Genomic DNA, 24,558 nt, shown 5'->3' with positions numbered 1-24,558 from the left:
GAATCTAGAGCTCCATGGATACGAACACGTGATGATAACCAACAGATCAACAATGCATATGAATCACAAAATAGCCAAGTATTTCATTAGATGCAAACTTAACTGTTCTGACTAACAATGTTAACTTGGCTTGCTTTTTCCTAGTTTTAATGGGCTTTTATCTACATCCTATAACAAAATATGTTCTAACATTGAATCTATTTTTTGGATGCCTAATTTAACCAATCTGCTTGACTACTAATCTGAAACTCGAAGTTTAATGGAATCATAAATGCCACCACCGGACTGAACCACTCAAAGCCTACAGGGTTTATCCCAATTTATGCCAAGTTCCTTCACCTCTTTCAGCTAATAGAAGATGGCAGTATGCAGACACAGAGTTTGGTTGTCATAGCCCTTGAGAGTATGGAATGCAATCTTTAGAAGTTTTCTGTTCCTATGAGTTACTATTTTTACAAGCACATTGAGTTGACTGAATCACACAAACATCCCCCCCCCCCCCCCCCCCACCACCCCCCACCCCCACCCACCCCTGTCTTTTCTCCTTATTTAGGTTAAGATTGAGAGTGATGGGAAGGATTTAGGTTCCATGTTACGACATGATACTCCTTACACTTACAAAAGTAAAGTAACCATGATATATAGGAGTCTAAGGTTTACAAAAGCAACAGAATCCTCCAGCTTCAGATTTGATAAGAGAACCAGAGTGTAACAACAACTCAGATATGAGACTCTGCTTCATAATTTACAGCAGGAAAACCGAAAACAGAGATTCCTAACACCAGTCGGGTTCCATTAATTTTTCTAGAAAAATGTAGCAAGTGAGTTCATCCTTCAATGCATGCAACATTCTCATCTTGTTACCTACAACCCCATAGAGCACTAAGATCTCCTAGCAAGCGGACTTTAAAGCAAAGAGTATACTACTCCTTTTCGCAAGATCCTTGGTCAGCTTCCTTATCAGATCATACAACTTTTACCCCTCCACATTTAACAGCAAGATGTACCTTGGGTTATGACCACCAAAATCTGTGCACCACCCAGACTATGCTAACACCCAGGACAGCATACTCTTTCATCACCCAGACTATGTATTCATCAACAAAATTTAATCAGTATCTTTCACTCCTAACACCTGGGACAGCATACTCTTTCATCATCCAGACTATGTATGCATTGTTGGAGTACCTAATAAATAGAGTGAACGATTCGTTCCCAATCACTGGCACTATGTCTGATATTTCTCCACCTCCTCTACTATCACCTACTCACCTCCTATGGTTAAGCTCCCTAGATTTCTCTGTTGCTCACACCAATTCAATGAAATATACAGTTTACAGAAGCATGTGGATCACAATTCCACCAACTCAAAGGACAAATATTTATTCTCTTCGAAGAGCTCATCCTCCTTGAGTAGATTTTAAATTAACTAGGTCTGGCAGCAACATATTGTACTTAAAATTTAGTTTGGAAACGGAAAATAGGAAGTAATTAATTCCAACAAAGGGGTCAAAGGTAGCGCAGCAGATCACATAGTAAAATGCCAAATTCCAAAAGGCTAATCCCAACTACATAAACCACCATGATTGGAGTTAGGAAAGGCCAAAAAACTAAGATTTCCTAACACAGGGGTTCCAAATTATACTCCATTAAGCTCCCTAAAATTTGCATTAGTATACTCCATTAATACAACCCAACAAATCAGTCTCCCAATCAACAGCGAAATCAAATTCCATGATCTTTCAAAATGTACCACTAAAAGTTAGGATGAAATACCCTTTCTACTTTCTTCTTGGCATGCAATGGCTGCTATTGCTAAACAATGAACCAATGGTGATTTGACTGATTTATGAAAACACTTTGAACTCAAGTGCTTAACAACAATCAATACAATAATATACAAGAGGGGGAAAAAAGATGGATAATTCATGAAAAAATACATTAAAAGTCAAAAACTAGCAAGCTAAAACCTTATAGTACTTGCAAAATCTATTTACAATTGTTCATGTTGAGTTCTCGTATTTACGAACTAATATACATTAGCATCAATACTACAAATAAAGCTCTCTAAAGTAGTAGCAAACAATCATTGAATAATTGATTAGCACAATTACACATTTTAAATATTACGTAAAATATTCTAAACATGCTCTTCCTACAGTGGCCACTGCCACAAGGAGAAGCAAACCAGCTTCAAAAGCATGTAGACCTTCGAATGAGCTACACTCTTCCTTGTCTCAACAAGTTTCATGAAAGCTCATTTAGATTCTTCACCTTTCGAATCTCTCATCATTTTGAATGTCATCAACGAAATATGAAATTCATAAGCAAATGTTCAAAAAATAATAATTAACAAATCAAAAATTGAATATTCATCGGAAATTTTGGAAAGTTGAAGAAATTTTCTTATGACAAAGGAAGATAAACGATTAGCTGGATTAAAGCATATAATTTTTTTTTATATATAAAAAAACATTTTTTTTTTTACCTCGTCAAACTGCTTTTCAAGTTCTTGTAAGTGTTGATCAACGACACTTTGAAAAGCTTCAGCTCGAAAATGGTGAAGAATAGTTACTCGTGACTTATAAATACGAACTTTCATTCTCCCTGGAACAACATGCATTCCCCCCATAATAGAAAAATCAATGCCATGCTTAACCGTAAATGAAGTGACCTTATTCTTGTGAGAATTTCATCCATCATCTCTTAAATGTTGTAAATGCTCCTTAGTTATATTAACCAAGCCTTCAAGCCAAGTCCCTCAACCTTATCTAAAACACTGCCTCTAGAACTCACTTAGCTTGCCTCTTTCGAAGAAATTCTTTCCCCTCTGGTGAACCAGCCACAAAAGTCAATAGTCTTGCAAGTACATTGACAAATAATCAAATAAAATCAGCACTATTTTCGGCAACAGCAGCTACTGCTAGTGTCAATTAAAGTTTGTGCGCAAGACAATGAACATGAAATGCTGATGAAGATAACTTCATGATTAAAGTTTAAGGTCATCTTTTGCATCTTGCATCTTGCATTTTGCTAGCAGCCTAGCACCACTATAACATTAATTCAGACTCTAGAAAGACTTAGAGAAGACTACATAAGGACTCGATTGCAGATTTCAAATGTCAAATGTGTATTATCAGAAAAATGTACAGTACCAACAAGAAAACGCTCTGTTATTTCTACTCTAGTATTAACATACCACAAACAGAGACTTACTTGGTCTTTATCGATAGATAAGCATACTCATCAATAAGGAAGTTGTCTCTTTTGCACAAACATTCATGATATCCTATAGAATTGAAGAAGCTACCATTTGAAAGTGAACTGGAGCCTTTTCTAATCCAACTTTCTGGACATCAGGAATATACATTGAAGCATATTTCCAAAATCCAAGAAAATTACCCATATTCAACATACAAGTCTCTTATTCATACTACCCACAAGCAAGCACATTCTGTAGTAAAAGCCACCTCAAACATCAAACTAAAGCTTCTAATTGCTTTCAATAATGACTCACAATTTGCTCATAATGATCGAAGACCCTCCATTAACACAAGCAGTCTCATTCTACATTAGATAGCAAACAGAGCTTTCAATATTGCATCTTCATAACACTATAGCCAAGCTAAATTCTGTGCTTTCCACACCATTTATAGCTAAATTGGCGCATTGCTTTCTCAAGAGGTCTTTGAGGAAAGTAATGGGTATAGTATTGACAAGGTTTTCCTAGAATATACCACCATAATTCTGTCATTTGAATAAAAATCACTCATCCTCCTCCTTATTTCCCAAGTCATGTGAAAGATATAGAACATACCATTTACTTAATCTCGTGATTAATTACATATTAAAACCTAAGATTTGAGCCTTCTCCAACTTCTGCTTCAGCCTCTTGTGTAGCAATAGCCCGGAATTCTAGTAAGAGAATTTGGACTTTCCATTTTCTTTATATATTCTTCTTAATATCCTTTGGTTCTCTCCATTCTATTCAATAAATTCAATTACAACCTAATTTATACACAAATTCTCCAAAACACAATTTCACTTGATGAATTCAATTAGAGCCTTATACAATCTGAAATTTGGACTAGCATCATTCATCTCTGACTTACAAAATTGAGAAACTTCAATCCTCAAATTAAAAATCAAATGCAACCATCATCAATTTATCATATCAATCCACCATTAAAACCTAAATCCCAAATTGCAACTGAATTCCCAAAAAAAAAAAAAAAAAATTACATCCTTTCATAATTCATATACACAAACAAACTCATAAATAAACTATAAGCAAATCATACAATCACAAAATGACCAAATTGTACTAAAATAAAAAACATCGCATAAATTTGCAATAAAATAGTAAATTGCGAAAGAATGAGATAGATTGAACAGGGAAATTAAGCTTACCTGCGAATATCCAAGTTGATCTTCAGATTTTACTGAGTGCTGCGTCGCCGGAAACTACACTCCTCGGCGGCCGATACTCTGAGTCGCTGCCGGTAATAACACCTCGCTACTCTTTCCGCGTCGTCAGCGAGGCCAGGATTTCGAAATGGGCGTAAGCAGCGAAGAAATGGTAGGTTGAAGGGTGGTGAGAATGTGAGACTAAAGAACAATGGTTTTATAAGTTTGGGTTTGGGGTGGAGAAGGGGAGAAGACGCGCACAACATATCACACTAAAAAAATACGATAAGGTACGACATGATCAAATACGTTGTACGATAAGTCGATAAGGCACGACATAATCAAATACTTTGTATTTACATATCTCTTAATATCTTGATCAATATGATATCTTACATTCCTATTATGTGAAAATTGTGTTATCTTTCTATGTATTTGTTGATGTATATCTTAATGATTTTGGGTATTTATTAGTTATAATCATATAATACTCATATGTAGAGGTGGGCATGGGTCGTGCTGGCCTGCGGGCGGCACGATGGAGGCACGGCCGAGCACGAGCCCGCCAATGACACGGCCCGACAAGAGCCCGCTAGTGGCACGACACGGTGACCGAGGAGTGGGTCGTGCCGTGAACACAGTTTTGAAAAATCGGTATGGGCATGGTGGGCGGCGCGATAATTTGGCCCGCCGGCATGGCACGCGGCACGCCCTGGCCTGTGCAATGGGCTATATTTCGCTGCTTCCAATAGCCATAAAAATGGCTATAACAAATAAGTAAAAGAACTATAAAAAATAAAAATAAAAATAAAAAAAGAATAATAAAAACAACAATAATAATATAATAATACAAAAACATAAATATAAATTAATAAAATTATTTAAATATACTCATTTTAAAAGTTGTTCAAAAAAATTATATATCAATTTTTTTTTAAAAAAAATTATGGGCGGCTTGCTGCCCGACACACCAAACACGTGTGGGCCGTGCCATGCCATGGGCTAAGGTGTGTCAAATGGTGGCCCAGCACGGCACGGCCCGACACGAGTCACCACCAGGCACAGCCCGCGGTGGCCCGGCACGACGTGTTGCCGACTTCTCATATGTAACATTATATAAACAGTTGTATTTTATAAGTATAATTATACTTTACTCTTTCTCATATAGTATTTATCTATTAGCTTAATGTGGCCCAAATTTCATAAAACCAACTAATTATGTCTTTAATGGTTTTTACATAATTCTAGGATGTTGTTAATGAAAAAACGTGGAGGACACTAGAAACCATGAATGCTCCTAAGGTTTCTAGATGCATAATTTATAGAGTCTTCTACACACTTCATCGATCACCCATTCTATAAATATAAGGTGTTGGGAGCCACTTGAAATAATCGTCAAAAATCTTTTCTAACAAGTCACAGGCAATATTCATTCATAGTATGATTCTTGCTAAGCTTATTATAGTTTTGATAGAAGGTTTTTCTTGATTATGATTTTTTTTTTCTTTTATATAAATTTATCTTTTGTTTGCATGCATGCATATTTCTTGATTAAAATTTAAAACACTGCATGCTTTAAATCACCAGGGTCAACCTATAATTATTTTAGTAAAGCGTAAAAGTATTAGGTTTCATTGCTGGATATAAATTCTAGCTTTTAGCCTCACGTCGATTAAAAAATTTATTGTCACAGCTAAATATATTTTCTTCTTACCTAATATGAAATTCGGTAAGCTATTAAACAGTTGAGCATTATCTAGATTTGGACAGGTCAGGCAACACTTTTAACAAATGAACATATCAAATTAAACATAAAAGTGGGTTGGAAATGGGGAAATTAAACTGATCTTGTGGTTGGAATTTTCGTGTTAGTTTTCAAATGATCAGAACAATGTAAGGCAAAAAGATATCCAATAACTGAACTAATCATATCATATTTCATATTACGTAGTAAGAGAAATACCACAATTTCTCTCAACTAAATAAACTAATCCCAAATATATCCCGCTTCATGCTTTAATCAAAATTTTTTCTTTCTCTCATAAAAATTTCATTATACGAGAAACTATCACAACTTCTGTCAACCAATAACAACAAATCTTTCAAATGTAAAATTAGAACTCTGAGAAAGTTTTAGTGAGTTGAGAAAATATTTCTCTGCAATTTCTTTCGTATATATTTTTGTTCATATCGTTCTTTTTTCTATCTTTTGGTTAAAAATTAATTTGAAGTTATTTACCATGAAATCATGAATAATATTCTGTTTTTTTCAAGTTATTTTATTTAGTCATTTCTATAAAAAAAAAAAAACCAAGCTAAACTAATATGATTAGGTTAACTAATTAAATAAAGTTAAATACAAAAAATGTGTTCAAATATGTCAAATTTAGTTGAATTATATTATAAAAGACGTAATTTCATTATGGAAAATAGCAATTCACTTAAAAAAAAATTGTTAATAGTTTATTGAAAAGTAATGTATGTGAGAAAAAAAGATATAATAAAAAAAAAAAAGTAGTAGTGGGTTTGGGTGGGGATCATGAGAGTGTCAATCAATCAATAACTATATACTAAAAAACACATCAGCAATGACACATGTCAGTTTCTGGTGTGTCCTTAGTATTTTTAATTAAAAATTATTTAATAGAAAATTTATTTAAGGAAATTATTTGTAAAATTTAATTACTAGTAGAAAAGATATTTAATTTATTTTTTTTATATATTCACATTCAATTAACTAATTAATATGAAAAATAGAATAGCAAAATATAATCTTTGTAAATATTTTTAAAAAATACAATCTTCTACTATAAGTTTTTATGTGGCAAACATAATATCCGTTTCAAGCATACAATTGAAATAGACAAAAGTAAATGACTAAAAACGAGATATTACAATATATGATCACTGATAAGTATATAAGTACATAATTTTTTTTGTCAATAACCGTGCATGGCACGGAACCTAACCTAGTGATATAATATTTTAATGTAGTTTTTTGCCAAAAAATAAAGTGTAACACTTAAAAAAACACGGCCGGAAGTGAGAAGTGTAACACTTAATTAAAAAAAAACACGGGGGAGTATAAATTTTTGATGGGAAGACTAATAAAGACAATTTTTTATTGTTATATAAGTTTTTGTAAAAAAAAATCTTTTTAAAAAAATTGAGGTGCTCTCACTTCTCAGGAGACTGGTACAATGGCAAAATTTTATTTTAAAACAACTCAATTCTCCCTTTATAATAAAAAATAATTACATTTTAATATGATATTAGATCAAATTTACCATTAATTTGACACTTATAAAAAGATTCATCATATGGTTCATGTTGAAATCCAATTCTCTAATTGTTATTCATATTTTTATGTACAACATGTATCATAGTATTTTCTTTTAATGAGAATCTGTTTGGACATCAATAAACAAAAATATGATGTGTAATAATTTTTAGGTACCGCTCAAAATGGTTCTAATGTAAATATCTAAACAAAGGCTAGGGTAAAAAAGTATAATAAAATTCAAATGTGACCATTTTATATAGACATATCTGCAAAATATATATTCCTTTAAACATTTTCATATTGAATAACTAACTAACCTAGCTAGCTAGAGCTAGGTTAAAGGCAAACAATCCATTATTTACAAAATTATATTATGAAATCACATATTTTGTAGCATAACTAGAAAAACAGCTAACTTGAACTAAATTAGCAATCAATATAATATATTAAGAGATCAAAACCAGAAATAATTGAAACCCATAAAAGAGGAGGTTAATTGAATTGAGCTTATATATATGTATTTAGATAATAGTACAATCCCAACTCATAAAATTAAATCAAGAAATAAAAACCAAAATTTAAACAATATTGGAAAAAAGAACAACCCAAAGATAAGTAATTATAATGATGAGTAGTACGTATATTAGTAGCTAGTAGTTGATGATTAGATTCAGAATTCGGACCAGGAGTGCTTAATTCCCCTTGCATATAGATTCATCATCCATTGGCTCGATCATCGACTCGTGATTGATCGTAGAAGAAGCTTCTGATGATGATGATGGTGGTGATGATGTTGATGACGAAGACTTCTTCTATCCATTTGTTCATCATGGAGCAACAATGTCAAGACAAACATTTTTACAATAAGGTAGTGTATGTAAAGAATGTAATATATATAGAACATATAATATAATGACAATGTAATAAAATGAGGGCATATATATAGAAAATGAGGGTAATTAATTTAATGTAATATAATGGAAGTTAAGCATGCAGTAAAAAAGAAAAATTGAGAAGCACGCATAGTAAGACATGAAGTTATAATAGATTGAGACTTTTCCAACAAACAAAGAGACCTCCCCACAAATCTTTATATTCTCCGCATGCAAAAAAAAAAAATTCACTTTTTTTCAAACTTTGGGTTAAAAAAAAGGGGTTAGAAATTAATCTGAAAGGGATAGATAATGTGTACAATAGTGGAGATTTAGGGGAAATTTTTTTTAATTTTTTGGCCTTTTGTTTATATGGTGGTGCCCTAAAGCTGGAACTCTTCTTAAAAATAAAGGGACTTTATTTCAATTGGGGTTGTAAATCTTTTGATTCTTGCATAACTTTGCTTTTGGTCGGTTCATTTTTATAGAATTATACAAATTTGTTCAACTTTTCCCAAGTTAATGTTTGATTTCTTGGACCATTTTTTATTTTAATTATAAAAAAAAAAAAATTAAAATCAAACAAATGTATCTTGAGTTTTGGTACAAAATTGTGAAGGATATGTTGATGAAATTAGTATTCGAATAATGTTTATTTTGCAACTTATGATGAGCTTAACATGAATTGAGATATTCTAGATTTCACTTGATTAGTATATAAAAGGGTACAAAACAAATAACAAACTCCTTCCAAAAAAAAATAAAATAAATAAATAAATTACATTTGATTTAAAACATAAAATTCTACTTCCTAATTGTTATGATCAAATGTACTTTCATCATTTTACAATTTATACATTATGGGGTATGATTTTATCTTTGTAAAAATTTCACTTTAATTAGAATTTGTAAAAATAAATAATTATTCCATCATAACATAAAACTTAACATAAGCAAAACAGAAATGGATTTAAATTAAATTACAATACTTCCTCCGTCCCTTAATTAGATTCCTACATCTTGCATTTATTTCTCACATAATAGAGAGAAGTATGAATCTAATTAAGGGACGTAGGAAGTATAATTAATTGAAACTTCCTAATAACTTTTGCATTACTTTTTAATCCCATCTTAAACAGGGTGAATTGGTGATTAATTGATTGACAATGTAGTAGGGTTGTAGGGTAGATTATCGTGACAATGCATGTGTTGCACTAGTACCCGTCACATATTAAACTTAAGTCAATTGCTCATACTAAAGATAGTAAAGTACCTTTATTCGTTCATTAGGGTCAAAATTTGACATTATGACTTACAGCAAATGAGCAAATATTAGTATTAAAGCAACTTTAATCTCATTTTTAAAAAATAAAATAAATAAATAATGGTCCATTTATTAAGTACTAACGATATTAATCTAGCCTTTTTGTCAGCTAAAGCAAAGGGCAAAGATAATAATTAGCATATCATGCCTTCAGTTGACGACAATTAGCTAAAAGTTTAAATCTCATGATTTTTGAGTAAATTACAAAAATTGACTACGTTAATATAGGCCATAAAAGATGATTGCCGTTTAAAGTAGAGGCAAATTGAACAATGATAACTGTTTGCCTCCAAATTAATATGATTCGTCTAAAAAAGATTTAGATATGAATATGATCAATATATATGTGTTTGGAGTTTCTATTGGAACTCCGTTTGACAAATTAAACTAATTACTGTATTACTTCCTCCATATTTTAATTTTATATTAATGTTATATAAGTCGTGTTGACTTTAGCAACTCTTTAATCATATGTAATCTAGTGGTTGTTAAGGGTTAAGAGTAAAGAGGTCCATACGATATGATTACAAGAAAGATGGGAAAAGAACTTGACCTAAACTTTTTATTAAATAAATAAATGAGAAAAAAAAATACAAATACAAGAGAAAAAAAAGTTTGAATGACCGTGTAATTGAAATTGAAAAAATATTATGTGAAATTTCAAGATAAGTCGAAAATTTATACTTGTTCTGTAAAGCTTGATAAACTAACTACTGTTTACACGTAAGTTGTGAAAGGGCTTTGTTTGGTTATTACCGGTAGAAATTAAAGCTTAAACCTTTGTTTCTGTAGAGATTCTTTATTTGTTTGTTTTTATGTTTACAATATTGTGTTTTTCTTTTTGAGATTATTAATGGGCAATTGATGGTAGCGTCTTAGCTTAGCTTAAACCATAGTAAAACAATGCAAGGTTAGTTGAAGAAGGCAAGACAACACAAGGCCAAGTGAAGCTAAGGCTTCTTAAGATAGACATGATACTGATTGGTGAGCCAAGGCATGAATTAGATGGTTATGGGCACTAGGTACGCCTCCCAGAGCCCTTTGTGAACCCAAAAAATCACCTCGATGTAAAATTTTGTTAAAATTTAAAGGCTATAATTCACGAAATTGAACATATTTCGTAGGTTTAGGTTTTAAAGGTGAAAACTTTTAGAATGCAGAAATTGCATCCTAGGACTAAAAAATATTTTTTTGGAACCATATATGGCAACTAGTTAGTCACATAAAGGCTTGTGAAGGCTCTGAGTTAATGAAAGAATGCATGTGTAGTAGCTAGGTAAACTACCAAATCAATTATTTAAAGCAAGGTGAAAGATTAACGGCCTTACGGAGTGTCATTGGGTACATGGGAAGCACCTTGACCTCCTTCCTTTCCGGGTCTGATGGATTATTGTGAGATTGTTTCGGTGGTGAAAAATTATGCAAGTAGGCAAAAATTATCAATATTTTGAATACAATCAAATGAATCAGATAATATCATCCTCGTGACTTCAAAACGCTTCAAGTCAGTTCAAATCATACTAGGCCAAATCAAATCTTATTCTTCCATCTACGTCAGTATAACGTTAAATATGTTTAATTTCATAATAATAAAAACCTAAGATAACTTGATATTTGAAAATTGAATACATTCATATATACAAATTTGTTAACAATTTAGGTCCAATCTGAAAATCAGATCAGATGAACCTGAACTAGGCCTTAACCAGAGAGTCCAACTGATTGCAGCCCAAACAAACAAACAACCTAATTTGCATTTCTCAAAATTCCAGCGATTCAACTCAGAAAAACACCAACTCATAAACCCTGCTAAAACCTCCATTTTCCCTCTTTCCCAATTTATTTCCAGCCATGAACAGAGCTAAATTACTCCGTTTATCTTCTATACTCGTCAACTCGCTTTCTTCAACTCGGCAATCAGGACTTCACTCGCTCAGATTGAATCAGGTGACTCATTTTTCTCACTTTACTCAATCTCCTACTTTCTCTAGAAATCCACATTTTAGCAATATTTCCCCCAATTCCCATCAAAGTTTATACTTTTCTACAACCCCAGATTCTTTGATTAACCTAATTTTTTCCAAAGATTGGTCAGAAGAATTTGAGATTGAATTGGGAAAGTTAAACCCTAGAGTGAACCATGAATCTGTAGTTTATGTTTTGAAGAAATTGAATCGAAACCCTAAAAAGTCTTTAGATTTTTACAAATGGGTGCGAGATAAAAAAGGGTTTGAGCCCCGTTATGTTCCTAGTACTATATTGCTTAAGACTTTGGCTAGTAGAGAGTTTTTGAAGGATTTCTGGGATGTTGCCGAGGAAATGAAGGAAAAGGGGTTTTGCATTGATAAACATATTTATGGTGCTGTTAATGGGGCTTTAGAACGAGAAAATTTGGTTACTGAGGCAGGAGTATGGACCAAGTTTTTCGAAAAGATGCGCGAGGATAATGGTGAGAATGATGCTGTTAAGGGTGTTGTTGAGGTAATTATGGGATCTGAGTGGAATGAGGGGGTGGAGAGTAAGTTAATGAAGCTTGGTTTTCCGTTAGCGGAGAATGTTGTGTTTAGAGTGGTATGGAATTTGAAGGAAGAACCATTGAAGGCTTTAAAGTTTTTTGAGTGGATTGCGAGTAGCCGGAAATTTGAGCATAATAGTGTAACATACAGCAGGATGGCCAGGGTTTTAGCTCTAGGTGGATTGATGGATGAGTTTTGGAACCTGGTGACGAAAATGAGAAGTAAGGGGTATGAGATAGATAATTATGTAAAGCTTGCAAGGTGTCTTGGTAAGGAACATGCTGTTAAGCTGTTTGAGCTCATGATGGATGGTCCATACAAGCCAACAGAGACCGAGTGTAATTGGCTTTTGAAGATGCTTGCCCATGAACTTGATCCAGATATTGAATTGGTAAATAGGGTTGTTAACAAGTATGTGGGAGCTGGAAACACCCATACTAAAGCTTTATACGACGGTTTGCATAGATCTTTATGTAAAGCTGGGCGATTTGATGAAGCAAAGAAGGTTGTGGAAGACATGAGGAATGCTGGTTTCAAGCCTGACAATATTACTTATAGCCAAGAAGTTTTTGGCCTCTGTAGATTGAAAAGGTTTGAAGATGCTGTTAAGGTGCTAAACCAAATGGAAGCTGAGGGATGTGTTCCCGATATAAAAACTTGGACCATATTGATCCAAGGTTATTGTATAGCAGGTCAATTGAATGAGGCATTGTCATGCTTTGCACAGATGCCCGAAAGAAACCTTGATCCTGATGCTGATTTGTTGGAGGTGCTGATAGATGGATTCCTCTCTCAAGATAAGTTGCTTGGTGCTTATAAATTTCTTGTTGAGATGGTCAACAAGGCTTGCATAAAACCTTGGCAGGCTACATATAAACTGATGATTGAGAAGCTAGCACAAGATGGTAAACTTAACGAAGCATTCAACCTTCTTAGTATGATGAAGCAGCAAGGATATCCTCCTTATCCTGAACCATTTACTGCGCATATCTCCAAATCTGGAACTGTGGAGGATGCTAAGAAGCTCTTAGAAGCAGTGCCTATGAATGGTCTTCCATCCACTGAAGCTTATTTAAATATCATTACATCTTTCTTTAACATAGGTAGACATTCTGAGGCCAAGGATCTGCTTTACAATAGCCCTTCTCATGTTCGCAGACATAGGATAATTAAAAAATTGTTTGGCTCCAAGCCTTCAATTAACTCTCCTAGTTAAGGCAGTGGGTATCAGAACAAAAACAGCTGTTCTTTGTGTAGAATGTACGTCTTCAACCACTAGTTATAAATGAGCCTTCTTGGAAGTCTAGTGACTGGATTTGGAGAGTGTTTAATTCCCTTTAGCATCATGCTGTATACTATCAAGCTGGAATTTGATGGTTTGATATATATCTCTGGAACTGAATAAAATGCTCCAGGATTCGCGTGGCCTAGATTGGATGACTTTAATGTCACTTTGGATGTCTTGTTGCCTTTTACATTGTTGTGGAAGAACATTTCCTTTTCCCATTATAGGTTTATAGCAGGAAGACTTGTCAATGAATGTTTACATGTTTGTACTGAAGAATTTAACAGATGATGAGTTTTTTTGCGCAATGAGCGATTTTTTCTGTATGAATACTGTTGACAGCTTCACAAGTTATAGGAGTATTAAGCACTGATTAATAGTCATGTTAGATTGCTAGTATGCTACTATTCTGTGCATTTTTAAACATTCCACTTGAAGCTCCTTTGCTTCATACTTTCATATAATCAATGTATTTGAAAAACCTTTTCTTATACCATATAACCTGCCCACTGAAAAAACTGTAAAGGTTGGTTAAAGCGTAGTCAAGACTCAAGATCATTCTCCTTTAAAAATAAATAAATAAAGTCAACCAAATTAGAGATTCAAGTTATCAACAGAGGATCATGTGCACCAAACTTCCTAAACTCCTAATTTTCGTATGCATGATCCAATACTGTACAATTCTATCTGACCAATTCCTCACATTTTCAAAGAATAAGGTTAGGTGAGATTGTGAGAAACTACAGTGAATTTGAAAATTCAATAATAAGACCCCTACACCTCCAATCCCTCCTTGTTTTTTCACCTTGGTACAACATAAGATTCTGATACAATTAATAGTTGAATACTTCAAAATTCAGTCTGGTCTCTCAGAACACTCTCTTTTGGCTGTATCAATCATTGTGCACAAAAACTTGCTGGGATCACAGTTGAATGTATGGGCTGTAGCAGCATGCGTCAAAAATGGAAGCTTTCGTAACGATCTTCCACTCAATCCCTGTACAACAAGATAACTAAGTTATATACCTTTAGAAGAAAGTATATAAAATCAACCCATACAAAACATAGATAATATGTACTTACATCGCATGCTTCTGCAACTTCAAGCAATTGCCTAGACAATGTCAATGAAGCTCCAGCCTCTTGCATTTCACTTGACAGCAACTTTTCCTTGAGACTAGGAAAAGTCAGGATATCGAGGGGCTTATCCTACATTTACATAATAGTCACAAAAGTAAGATACAACTTATAGTATGGAGGATGGAATGCAAATGGAGTAAGGATGAAAGTAGAAGACAGAGAACAAACACCTGAATTTTTTTTAGTATTCCACTTCTTAGAAGCTCTTGAACGCAGGATCTTAGTATTTCATATCGTGCTTGCAGGGTTGGAGGACCCACATAGGCTTTGATATCTGCCCTGTCAACAAAAGCAATATCTGCAAAGCCAGAAAGCAAATACACTGAACTGAATGTTCTAAAAATTTGAATGAGGGTAAAGAGAGCACAATTTACACACGGTACACCTAGTAGCCTAGTACACAATCAAACAAATAAGTATGGTGAGCCTTAGACCAAGAAAGAAGAAAGTTAAGCTTCTGAAATATATAGAATGTGTGCAGTTCCCTTGGAAATGAGACTGTCGACTGCAGTAAATGGCTCAAATGGTAAAATGTCATAAATAGAGGTCCAGATAAGGAGTTCAAATATATATATGATGTTTCTGGCGTGAAGTTCTCTGGAAATGCATTTCCTGTCAAGTACATAAATTCTTCGTGGAATTTCATACCAACTTATTACCACCTATAAAGGATGTAATAAATGGTAAAGAAAATCACTGTAGAAAACCACATTCTTGAGAGTTGATGTACCTTACATGGAATGTACATATGAGACATTCCATAGATAATTAAAAACGATGTATTAAAATACCAATTTAAGACTTTAAAGTGTTACTGTTTTTGAACTTGGCAGTGGTCTTTTCTTATATGTGCATTGAAGCACTTTCCAACCATTTCATGGTTTCTTCTCAGGCTTGTAAAACTGCAAAGGCATAGCATAAGATATCCGGAGAGAGTTTCTTCCTAGATGCATGGGCCAAACTGGTATGCTCAGTCGTCCGTTTGGAAGCTTGATCAAAATATTTGTCCAAACATCATAACAGGCAGCCAGATGATGCTAGTATCTGATTTTAAGATACTGGAATATATTCTAGAAGCCATCCCCAAGAACAAAAACAAGACACAGACTCTGAACTACAGTATATGCGTACCTATAGCTGCTGTAATATTGGATGTTGTCATAATTATAACATTTGGCGAGCTTTTCAATTTGTCCAACTGAGTAAGTAGAGCATTCACAACCTGAGACGCCATTTATGGATTAATAGTTTTCCAGGGCAGTCAATTAGACAATTTAAATCATTCTAAGATGAAGTTCCAAATTTTGAAAAAAAAAAAGTAAATAAAAACTGAGCAGCAAAATACAAGATACCCTAATAGAATCAGAGGGCTCAGAACCAGACAAGGCAGCATTTCTAGCAGCTGCAAGACTTTCAACTTCATCTGCAACATCAGGAAAACAGATCAATATAAACTGATTTGATCTGTTTATTTTATTTCTCTCCTTTTGCCTTCTTTATTTTATTTCATTAGTGGAAAACCAACACTCACCAATTAAAACAAACACTAGATTGCTTTCATCCTCAACCATTTCTTGAATACTTTGGAACAGCTTTGCAACCTATCATAAGTAGACATCTCAGTCAGTATTATATGCCAAATTATAAACCAGTATTTTAAACAGCATACAAAATAAAAAGCCATGTAAAACTGTCGCAATAACTGAAGCTGAACCAGTACATGTCAATCAGATAGAATGGAAGTAAGTTGCATTTGAAATTAAAATCTATGAAGGCAATGAGGCAATCTTCTATAAGCATAATAGAATTTTTTTAAGAGCTGAAAGAAATGAGTAATTGGGATAAGATCACGCTTTCTGAAAGCACATACCAATTTGCCACTTTCTGAAAACCATTTGCTGAACAAAGAATGAGCATTAACTTCAATCAACTGGGACTGTGGATATCTGATTTTGTATGAAGAGAAATTATTAGGTAAAGAAACTTGATGTTAAGTCAAGTAATATAGTTAGCATAACACATCCAAACCTGGAACTGAATCGTATTGATAGTTTCTGAGCCAATGCTTTACATAATGATGTTTTACCAGTACCTGGAGGTCCATGTAGAAGAATGATTCTGCATAGAAAACGATACTCAAGACTCAACAGAAGAAAAAAAGGAAGTCAAATAGAGCTGTTTCACCTAGCTATCTCAGATAGCTCTAACAGTGTGTTAGGATAGAATAATATGGAAAAAAAAAGGGTTGAAAGTGAAATTGAGGTAATCATCTTCCCTAGTTTGAATGAATTAGGGGGTGAAGGAAGGGAGGGCATGGGAACGGGAGGGATCCATTTTCCTTCTCCTTTAATGAAACAAATCTTTTTAATGTAGGAAAGAATGGGAAGGAACATGAAAGGTCACCTCTTCCCCCTTCTCATCTTCCTCTCTTATTCCTCTCCTTCCTTTTACTTCCCTAATTCCTATCCAAATAAAAGGTAAGCTGCAAAATTTAAAATTTGGCCTCTAACCACAATGGAGCTTTAAAATTTAAATCATGGTCAAGATATACACAGGACTATTGTGCTAGTAATAATGCATGACATCCATGTTGCTATTATCAAAGTATAATACAGAAATGTAATTCCAGCTCAAAAAAAGATGAAGTGAATGTAGTTTAAAAGTATTGTTTCAGGACAATTGACATCAATACAAGTGGAAGTTGGAATTATAGGTTTTAACAGATGAGTGACTTCTGAAGCACAAGTGCAATTTCTCAAGACTATGCCTTATCTTTAAAGCTTATGATAAACCGATAATAATAAAGGACAGGTAATACAAGTTCAAGCATATTGGGCCTACTTTCTATAGCATACAGAGAACTTCTTCTCTTCTGGATTTTCTAAGAATTAAGTAATACTTTGTAAGTGTTGTATCACTAATCTGAAGAACGCACTTTTCAGTATTTGACACACATTTAGTTCATTGCACTTCGCAAGCCTGTATAGTTGCCAAATTAGTTCAGTGATTAAGATATACCTGCTTAAGTATCGAGCCATGGACACTGAACTCCGTAACTTGAATGTTAGCAAATGAGCTCACTTATAAGCAGTTATTGCAAGCTTATAACTTAAGCAAATTAGCAATAAGAAGCAGAGCATCATTTTACTATGGTGCCTCCCGGCTGGTGAAAAGACTGACCATTGATGGAAGTTTAAGCAAGTTAGTGTTGTCAGTTCTGGGAGCAACTGATCCAGGGGAGTAACTACAACTAGAGAACCTATCGTCTTTTCTTTTAGAAAAGTGTAATTTAAACTTTTTCTGATGATAATTTATTACCTTATCTCAAGGACCATCACTGCTTTCAAGAGGAACCCACTTAACATCCAAAAGGGGAAAATTAAAATTAAACAAAAGAACTTCAGGAGGAACAAAGCGTAGAATTCTTCCATAAAAAGGTTAACAGCTCTAATGATCCGGGGGGGGGGGGGGGGGTAAAAAAAAAAAGTATATGATAAAGAGAGTATCTGGAAGTAGTGTGAAACAGAAAACAAAAGCCTATTAACGCATTCAACTGGGAATATCAGATTGCAGACAATGTATGAAAATGAATATATATGGTATAACTTGATGGGATTCATGCTACATTACCGATTCCAAGACACAAGGAATGGATTAACACCCTTTTCACTAAAAAGCAATGCACTCGCTGCATACCGCAATAATCTTTCCTTTAGTCCAGATTCGAAGATCAAGCTGCAGATGCAACAGTCATATTGTTATAATTCATTTAAAAAATAAAAAAAAAAATCAAGGGGGGAAAAGACCTACACACCTTTCCCACATTCCATCAAACTCCTTAGCTGGAAGAGCCCATTCATTAAAACTGGAATGTTGACCATCTCCTCCTAATTCCTCGCAAGGCCCTTCCTCACTAAGCTAGTAAAAACACAAGGTCACATATCAAAACAGAATCATCAATCTATAAGAATCAGTTAGAATAGATTCAATAGAAGCATATAAACATGTAAGACTAGGCCAGCTAAGTATAACTATAAAGCAAGTACCTGATACACATGCACAAGTGGCTTGACCTGCCAGAATAAAAGAACTTCACCGTTCTTCACCCATTCATCTGCAAGACAAGGAAAAACATCTAATTTATCAGAATTATCAACTAAGTTGAGGCAACACAATATATATTTCAAAAGAAGCTTACCTGTATCGCATATACATATACTTTGCACATTTTCTAATAGATATTGGTCATTGTTAGGTACAGGAACAGGACCATTGCTATAACTCAAACTTCTTGTCTCTAGCATTCTGAAAATAAACATAATAAAAAATATCAAGAACAAGCTTAAGAAACTCCCTCACAAGAATTTGGAAGTTTTAAAATATGAAGGTCAATTATTCAGCATAGGGTTTTCTATGATCTTTTCCCAAATTAAAAAACAAGAATGTCTAATACTATTAGAAGAAAACTGCTCCATATGTCTAAAAATAATAGCAACATAACATACTATTTCAAGATGTTTTGAAAAAAGTTGTCACATTTTAAAACTAGTCATGGCTTGCTATTGATTTACAATTAAACCCTAAATAAGAACAAGCATTGTGGGATATACACTATTCGAAAGCATTGTGGGATATATGGTCCAACTATTTTATCAGGTCTTTTAGTAATATTGATACAAGTGTGATGTGTCTGATGATGAGATGTTGGCATGTTGGGATAATGTGACTCTTAATCCTAGATAAAGAGAGTAAGTCCATTTTGTCTAGAACCAGTGTATTGTCTACTACACTAATTAAATAGCTAAATGTCCTTGGGGGGTTTTTCTAGTAAAAGAATTTCATTATGGGATACCAAACCAGAAGTTGGAAAATGTTTACTAAGTATAGCTGTTCCCTTTCATAGCCTCCCTCCCCTCTCACTCAATCATTTGTGTCAAAAAGAAACTAGATACATATTTACATCAATCCATACATGCATAAATAAAAAGCCAGGGCAACATATTGTATTTTCAAGTTATTGTCGAATATGTAGACGACCACACAGGTAATCCTGGAAGGTGGTGAGTCATGAACCTGCTACTCAACCACGGACACAAGTCTGGCCCATGGACACATATTATGCGCCTACAAATTTTAGATTAGAAGTTCTTCGTGTTGGCATCGTATTCATAATTGTACCATTGTCTATCTCAAGGCAACATAGGCAATCGGCTATAGGCAAAACCAATTCCCTTTCAAACTCATACAATATATAGCACAATGCACCTAAAACATCGCAATCACTCGATACACAAGACTGGCAACAAGCTAAGAACAACTAAATGATCAGCTAGAAACAAATATTCAATCAACCAGCAAATAAAATGCTACTTCTGACAAACACAATCATTTATACAAACATACGAGTATGACCACTTAAAAACTGATTGAACTACTAAACAAATCAAAAATTACCTTTCAACGCAAGTTCGGACATCATCCGATCGAGCTGTACTGGAGGGTTTCAAACATACTTCAACTGAAATTAGGGCAAAAATTGGGGCAAATTCCAAACTTTTAGAAATTAAAATTGGAGCTTAAAAAAAATAAAAAATTATCAGAAATTAACATACGAGAGAGAAAGAGGGGACCTGAAACGAGAAATTTGTCGTCGGCAATTGCAGGAGAAGCAGCTGATTCTGAAACAACGGGAGGAGTTGGAGTAGATTGTTCTGGAATCATCGGAGAACCAACATTTGACTCCAAAACAACGCCGTTTTCGATTCTGATGGCTTCTGCTTCAGGTTCAGTAGATTCAGGTTTAGGAATTGAAATCTCCATTGGAGAGCTCATTTTCTTGAAATTAGGGTTTCTGCAACGAGTTGATTTTGATTGATGAAGACGACGAAATTGAATTCTACGTGATGATGCAGAGTATAGAAGAGATAGAAATGAGTGAAATCGAATGAAAAGGGATGAACAATTGATTGAAAATTGATGATTTTTGGAAGAAGCCCTAGAATGGCATTTTAGGGGATTCTTTGCTTTTGAATTTGAGCGGGAATTCATTAGGGTGGGATAATTGAGTTTATCCTTTGTTATACTTTATCATACTCCTTCTATTTTTAAATACTTGCTCTATTTTTAACCATTTCTAATTATTTGCTTCATTTTTTTTATTTAAAAAAAAAACTCATATGATGAGCTTAATTTAAAAGAGTTTTTTAGGTAAAAAAAAAAAAAAAAAAAAAAAAAAAAAAAAAAAAAAATTTAATACCTTGTTTACTAAACACCCAAATTAACTTTTTAAAATTATCAAACCTTTAATAGGCTTCAATAAGCTAAGAGTGCTAAATGCCCTCCAAAAAGTTCTTAGCCTATACGATAACAATAATACGAAGGAAGTTCTTATACAATGTCACATTAGTTTTCCAATCATTGCAAGTACTCATATTTGTTTAACATTAGAAGACTATCTTTTATCCACAATTTATCCTTACACTCATCCAAAATCAAAACCTACCTAAATTCTCCCTCTTACATAATTTGTTTGTATATGTGATAATTGAATGAAATACTCCAAGTAGTAAAACTAATGTGTCAAAAAATTTTGAGCACCAATATAATAGTAAAACTCTATGTGAATATAGGAGGAAAAAAAGGTTAGGAAGTTACCATTCCAATATTTCTTAGCTAGAAAGTAATTTTAATGCTACACACACAAACATTGTACTAGTGTAATCAAATTTGTACCATGTAATTATATTTGATCTAGTGCTAAGATTTGTATTTCACATTTTTAAGGACTAAATTCTTGGAGACACATTTTGTGAGCGAGAATTTATTTACCTCCTTGGCTTCGTTTCTCCTAGAAGTGATCATTGGACGAGTCAGGCCGGCTAAAAAATAGCATGTTTATCGGGTCGAGTCAGGTCGGTCCAAGCTTCAGGCCAAAAATCATGTGCCCAAACCCGCCTAAAATGGTCAGGTCGTGCGGGCTTTTCGGGTTAGGCAAAAAATAATCAACTAAAATTACATTAAAAAAAAAAAAATCCGAAGTCTCGCCCTAATTACATTAGGCAAAAAAATGATCAGCTCTTCTCCCTCCTCCTATACTCTTAATGAATCGTGTCTGCTAAGTTGAGTAGTTGACCCGTGTAAAGATTTAAACCATTAAGACACCTCTCCTTACCTACTAATCTACGAGAAGAAATTGAAGGTGGTCCATCCTCAATGACATTCACTCTTTTTTATACTAAGTGCTAGTTAGTACACCTAACACATCTTGAAGCACCGGCATCTCACATTTCTCATCCACCTTATACCGCTCAAACCTTACATCTAGTCTAGTTGCCAAATTAAACAAAACCACTACCATTATTTACTGTCCCCAATTCATTCAATGGTTCCAACTTCCAAGCTTCAATTAGAATAAATTAGAATAATTCATTAAATTTCTCCATCAAATACCCATGTCAAATGTCATACACTCATTCTTTTTTAGATAACTAAAATGAGAGGCTATTATTGGCCCAAAGATTATATCATGGTCCCCTTACACTACCCTTTCCTAGTGAAATCAACAAGGCCCAAAAACCAAACACCATGAAACAAAATATTAAACGAGATGATAAAAATAAGACTCAACAAATGGAACTTGAAATCATCAAAGCTGTAGCTCAAGCTTGGCATAGTCACTCCAACAATGCTAGGGAAGCAACGTGCGAGTTCGATGCTCGAAGGCGTAACTTTCGTAACACGCCTTCGAGGTTTAAACTCGAGGTCGAAGCTTTCAACAAGTTGAAGGTGGATGAAGAGGCTAGTAAAGGGATATGGAATTTTAACCACTCTCTTTGGGATCCCTTTGAAATTGTGGCTGTATCGAAAAAGTTGGAAACCGGGTTAGTTTTGAATTATGATTTTGATGATTTGCAAAAGTTAAATGAGCAATTAAGGGTGTTTAAGAGAAGAAAAGAGAGTAAGAATAGCCTTAGGAATTTGTTCAATGTAATGTCTTCTAGGAGATTTAATGGTAAAACTCAAATTTCTGATTAATCAAATACTTTCAACTAGTTAATTTCGGAGTTTCTTAATATGTACTCCAAATTCTTTTATGATACTTTGTAATTATAATTTATGATACTTTGATGATCGAAATCTCTAGTGTTTTCGGTTGTTCTTGTGATGTTATTGTATGAATCATATGATCAACGTAACTCCACATTGAACTAAATTTTGCTTCCTTTTGTCGTACTTTTGCCACCAAATTTGTAACACAACAATTCAAATATAGTCCATTCAAAAACTGCAATGTACAATTTGATCCTCTAAAAGATCTAATATGATAAATTGATGATAAGTGCAAATTGTATGAGCAGATCACTAAAATCATTGCGAATATTGATGATAAGTGCAAATTGTATGAGCAGATCACTAAAATCATTGCGAATATTGGGGTAAATTTCATCTACATATACTATGACGGGTAACAATAATTTGTACTGATATAGTGATATGTTGGCGCATAGGCTTGGTACCACACCTAACATTTACGGAGTAATAATTGATTTGAGGTAGTCAACTAAATTAGTTCCTGGATTCTTATGATTAAAAAATTCTTCTATGAAATTTGTAAATATTATTATAAGTGATATGGATTATATAACTTACATTTGTTTCAAAAAAAAAATATATATATATAACTTACATAATGATTTTAACTCTTTAAGAGAGCACTAAGAGTTTATGATTCTTGAAGATAAGTTGAGAGAAATCTTTCATCTTTTGATTTGGCTTTTTATATCAACTTGAGTGTTGGACCATAACATATCATATATGCAAGCTAAGTTACATCATTTTATTAAGGAAGAAAAGAAATTTAAATAACAATAAGGCTTCATTCTAAAACAATAATTAATAATAGGTGGACTATCTCACTCCATTTGATAATAAGGCTTCTCTCATATATTAAGCTATATTAACGGATAGCTCATTTGCGAGTTCTCTTCTTAGCACACATACGCAAAGGTACATAATTAGGCGTAAATGAGGAAACTAACAAAAGTGAAAGTATGCACTTCATCAATTATAAGGCAAATGTCGTCATTTGATGCTTTTTTTACTATACCATGAAAATTGTTATTAGTGTTTTTCTTGTATGCCAATGTTGGAAAGGTATATATAACTAATAACATATACTATATGCAAAGCCAATATTCTTGCATAGAACAAATTCTTCTAAAAGCACATAAAAAAATGCTTTGAATTACTTTTTTTCCTTCACGCATCACGTCTTGTTGACGGAAACCTACAAATAAAGAGATACTCCGTATATGTATGTAGTTAATTACTTAATTGGACAACCACACAATACACACGTCTTGTAATCGATTCTCACCCCCTTGTGGCTCTCTAAACACACACACACACACACACACACACACACACACACACACACAAAAAACTTTAATTTGATAAGGGTATTATGTGATAACCAGGTGCGTGGCATCTCTCACCTGTGTGTTGATCGATCTTCTTAACTCTTAACAATAATATTGCTACAGTCTATGGACAAATATGCATATTCTTATAATAAAGCATGAAAATTGAAAAATAGCAACACGAAATAATACATACGAAGTATATATTTACTACTTCCTCAGTCCATAAGAAGCAAAAGATAGACATGAAATTATTTATTTGGACTGCTAGCTACATGTACACACACAATTTACCAATATTGTCACATCTCA

At 33.6% G+C, this 24,558-nt stretch overlaps 2 protein-coding genes, 1 long non-coding RNA gene and 1 pseudogene across 5 annotated transcripts; 2 read left to right on the top strand and 2 right to left on the bottom strand.

Annotated features, from left to right (window-relative positions):
* Positions 1-1,913: 1,913 nt before the first annotated feature.
* Positions 1,914-4,698, bottom strand: LOC145589932 (uncharacterized). 2 transcript variants are annotated; one of them, XR_014101842.1, is made up of 2 exons: positions 4,411-4,698; positions 1,914-2,859 (listed from the first exon to the last, which is right to left on the bottom strand). It is a non-coding gene; the product is annotated as an uncharacterized LOC145589932 (long non-coding RNA). The 2 variants fall into 2 exon arrangements; XR_014101841.1 differs by having other exon boundaries at positions 1,914-2,830.
* Positions 4,699-11,641: 6,943 nt separating this feature from the next.
* LOC145589923 (pentatricopeptide repeat-containing protein At3g48250, chloroplastic pseudogene) lies at positions 11,642-14,028 on the top strand (annotated as a pseudogene).
* A 217-nt stretch (positions 14,029-14,245) lies between these two features.
* On the bottom strand, positions 14,246-22,542 carry LOC145589908 (pachytene checkpoint protein 2 homolog). Of its 2 annotated transcripts, none has more exons than XM_081646614.1 (15): positions 21,656-22,542; positions 20,458-20,723; positions 20,282-20,345; positions 19,026-19,132; positions 18,874-18,941; positions 18,642-18,745; positions 18,458-18,562; positions 16,856-16,945; positions 16,698-16,773; positions 16,359-16,428; positions 16,180-16,250; positions 15,959-16,049; positions 14,998-15,125; positions 14,771-14,896; positions 14,246-14,684 (listed from the first exon to the last, which is right to left on the bottom strand). In XM_081646614.1, the coding sequence occupies exons 2-15, from the start codon at positions 20,657-20,659 to the stop codon at positions 14,544-14,546; spliced, it is 1,443 nt and encodes a 480-aa protein (XP_081502740.1). In that variant the 5' UTR covers positions 20,660-20,723; positions 21,656-22,542; the 3' UTR covers positions 14,246-14,543. The 2 variants fall into 2 exon arrangements, with proteins under 2 accessions (XP_081502740.1, XP_081502748.1); XM_081646622.1 differs by having other exon boundaries at positions 20,458-20,678.
* LOC145577656 (uncharacterized) lies at positions 22,457-22,861 on the top strand. The gene has a single exon (XM_081635135.1). It carries the CDS (start codon positions 22,457-22,459, stop codon positions 22,859-22,861), a length of 405 nt encoding a protein of 134 aa, XP_081491261.1.
* The last annotated feature ends 1,697 nt before the right edge of the window (positions 22,862-24,558 follow it).

The sequence above is a fragment of the Chenopodium album genome, chromosome 2 (genome assembly GCF_948465745.1).
Source record: "Chenopodium album chromosome 2, dcCheAlbu1.1, whole genome shotgun sequence".
Lineage (NCBI taxonomy): Eukaryota > Viridiplantae > Streptophyta > Magnoliopsida > Caryophyllales > Amaranthaceae > Chenopodium > Chenopodium album.
The sequence above is the reverse complement of the archived record's forward strand: the minus strand, read 5'-3'. Positions and strand labels throughout refer to the sequence as shown.

Bases quoted from the DNA above. Each gene is read 5' to 3' on its own strand.
- LOC145577656 (XM_081635135.1), top strand. From the start codon at position 22,457: ATGGAACTTGAAATCATCAAAGCTGTAGCTCAAGCTTGGCATAGTCAC.
- LOC145589908 (XM_081646614.1), bottom strand. From the start codon at position 20,659: ATGAGCTCTCCAATGGAGATTTCAATTCCTAAACCTGAATCTACTGAA. The intron at 18,563-18,641 runs GTGTGTAGGTCT...TTGCATCTGCAG, and splicing joins TTTGATGGAATGTGGGAAAG to CTTGATCTTCGAATCTGGAC. The intron at 14,685-14,770 runs GTAAGTACATAT...CTTGTTGTACAG, and splicing joins AAGTTGCAGAAGCATGCGAT to GGATTGAGTGGAAGATCGTT.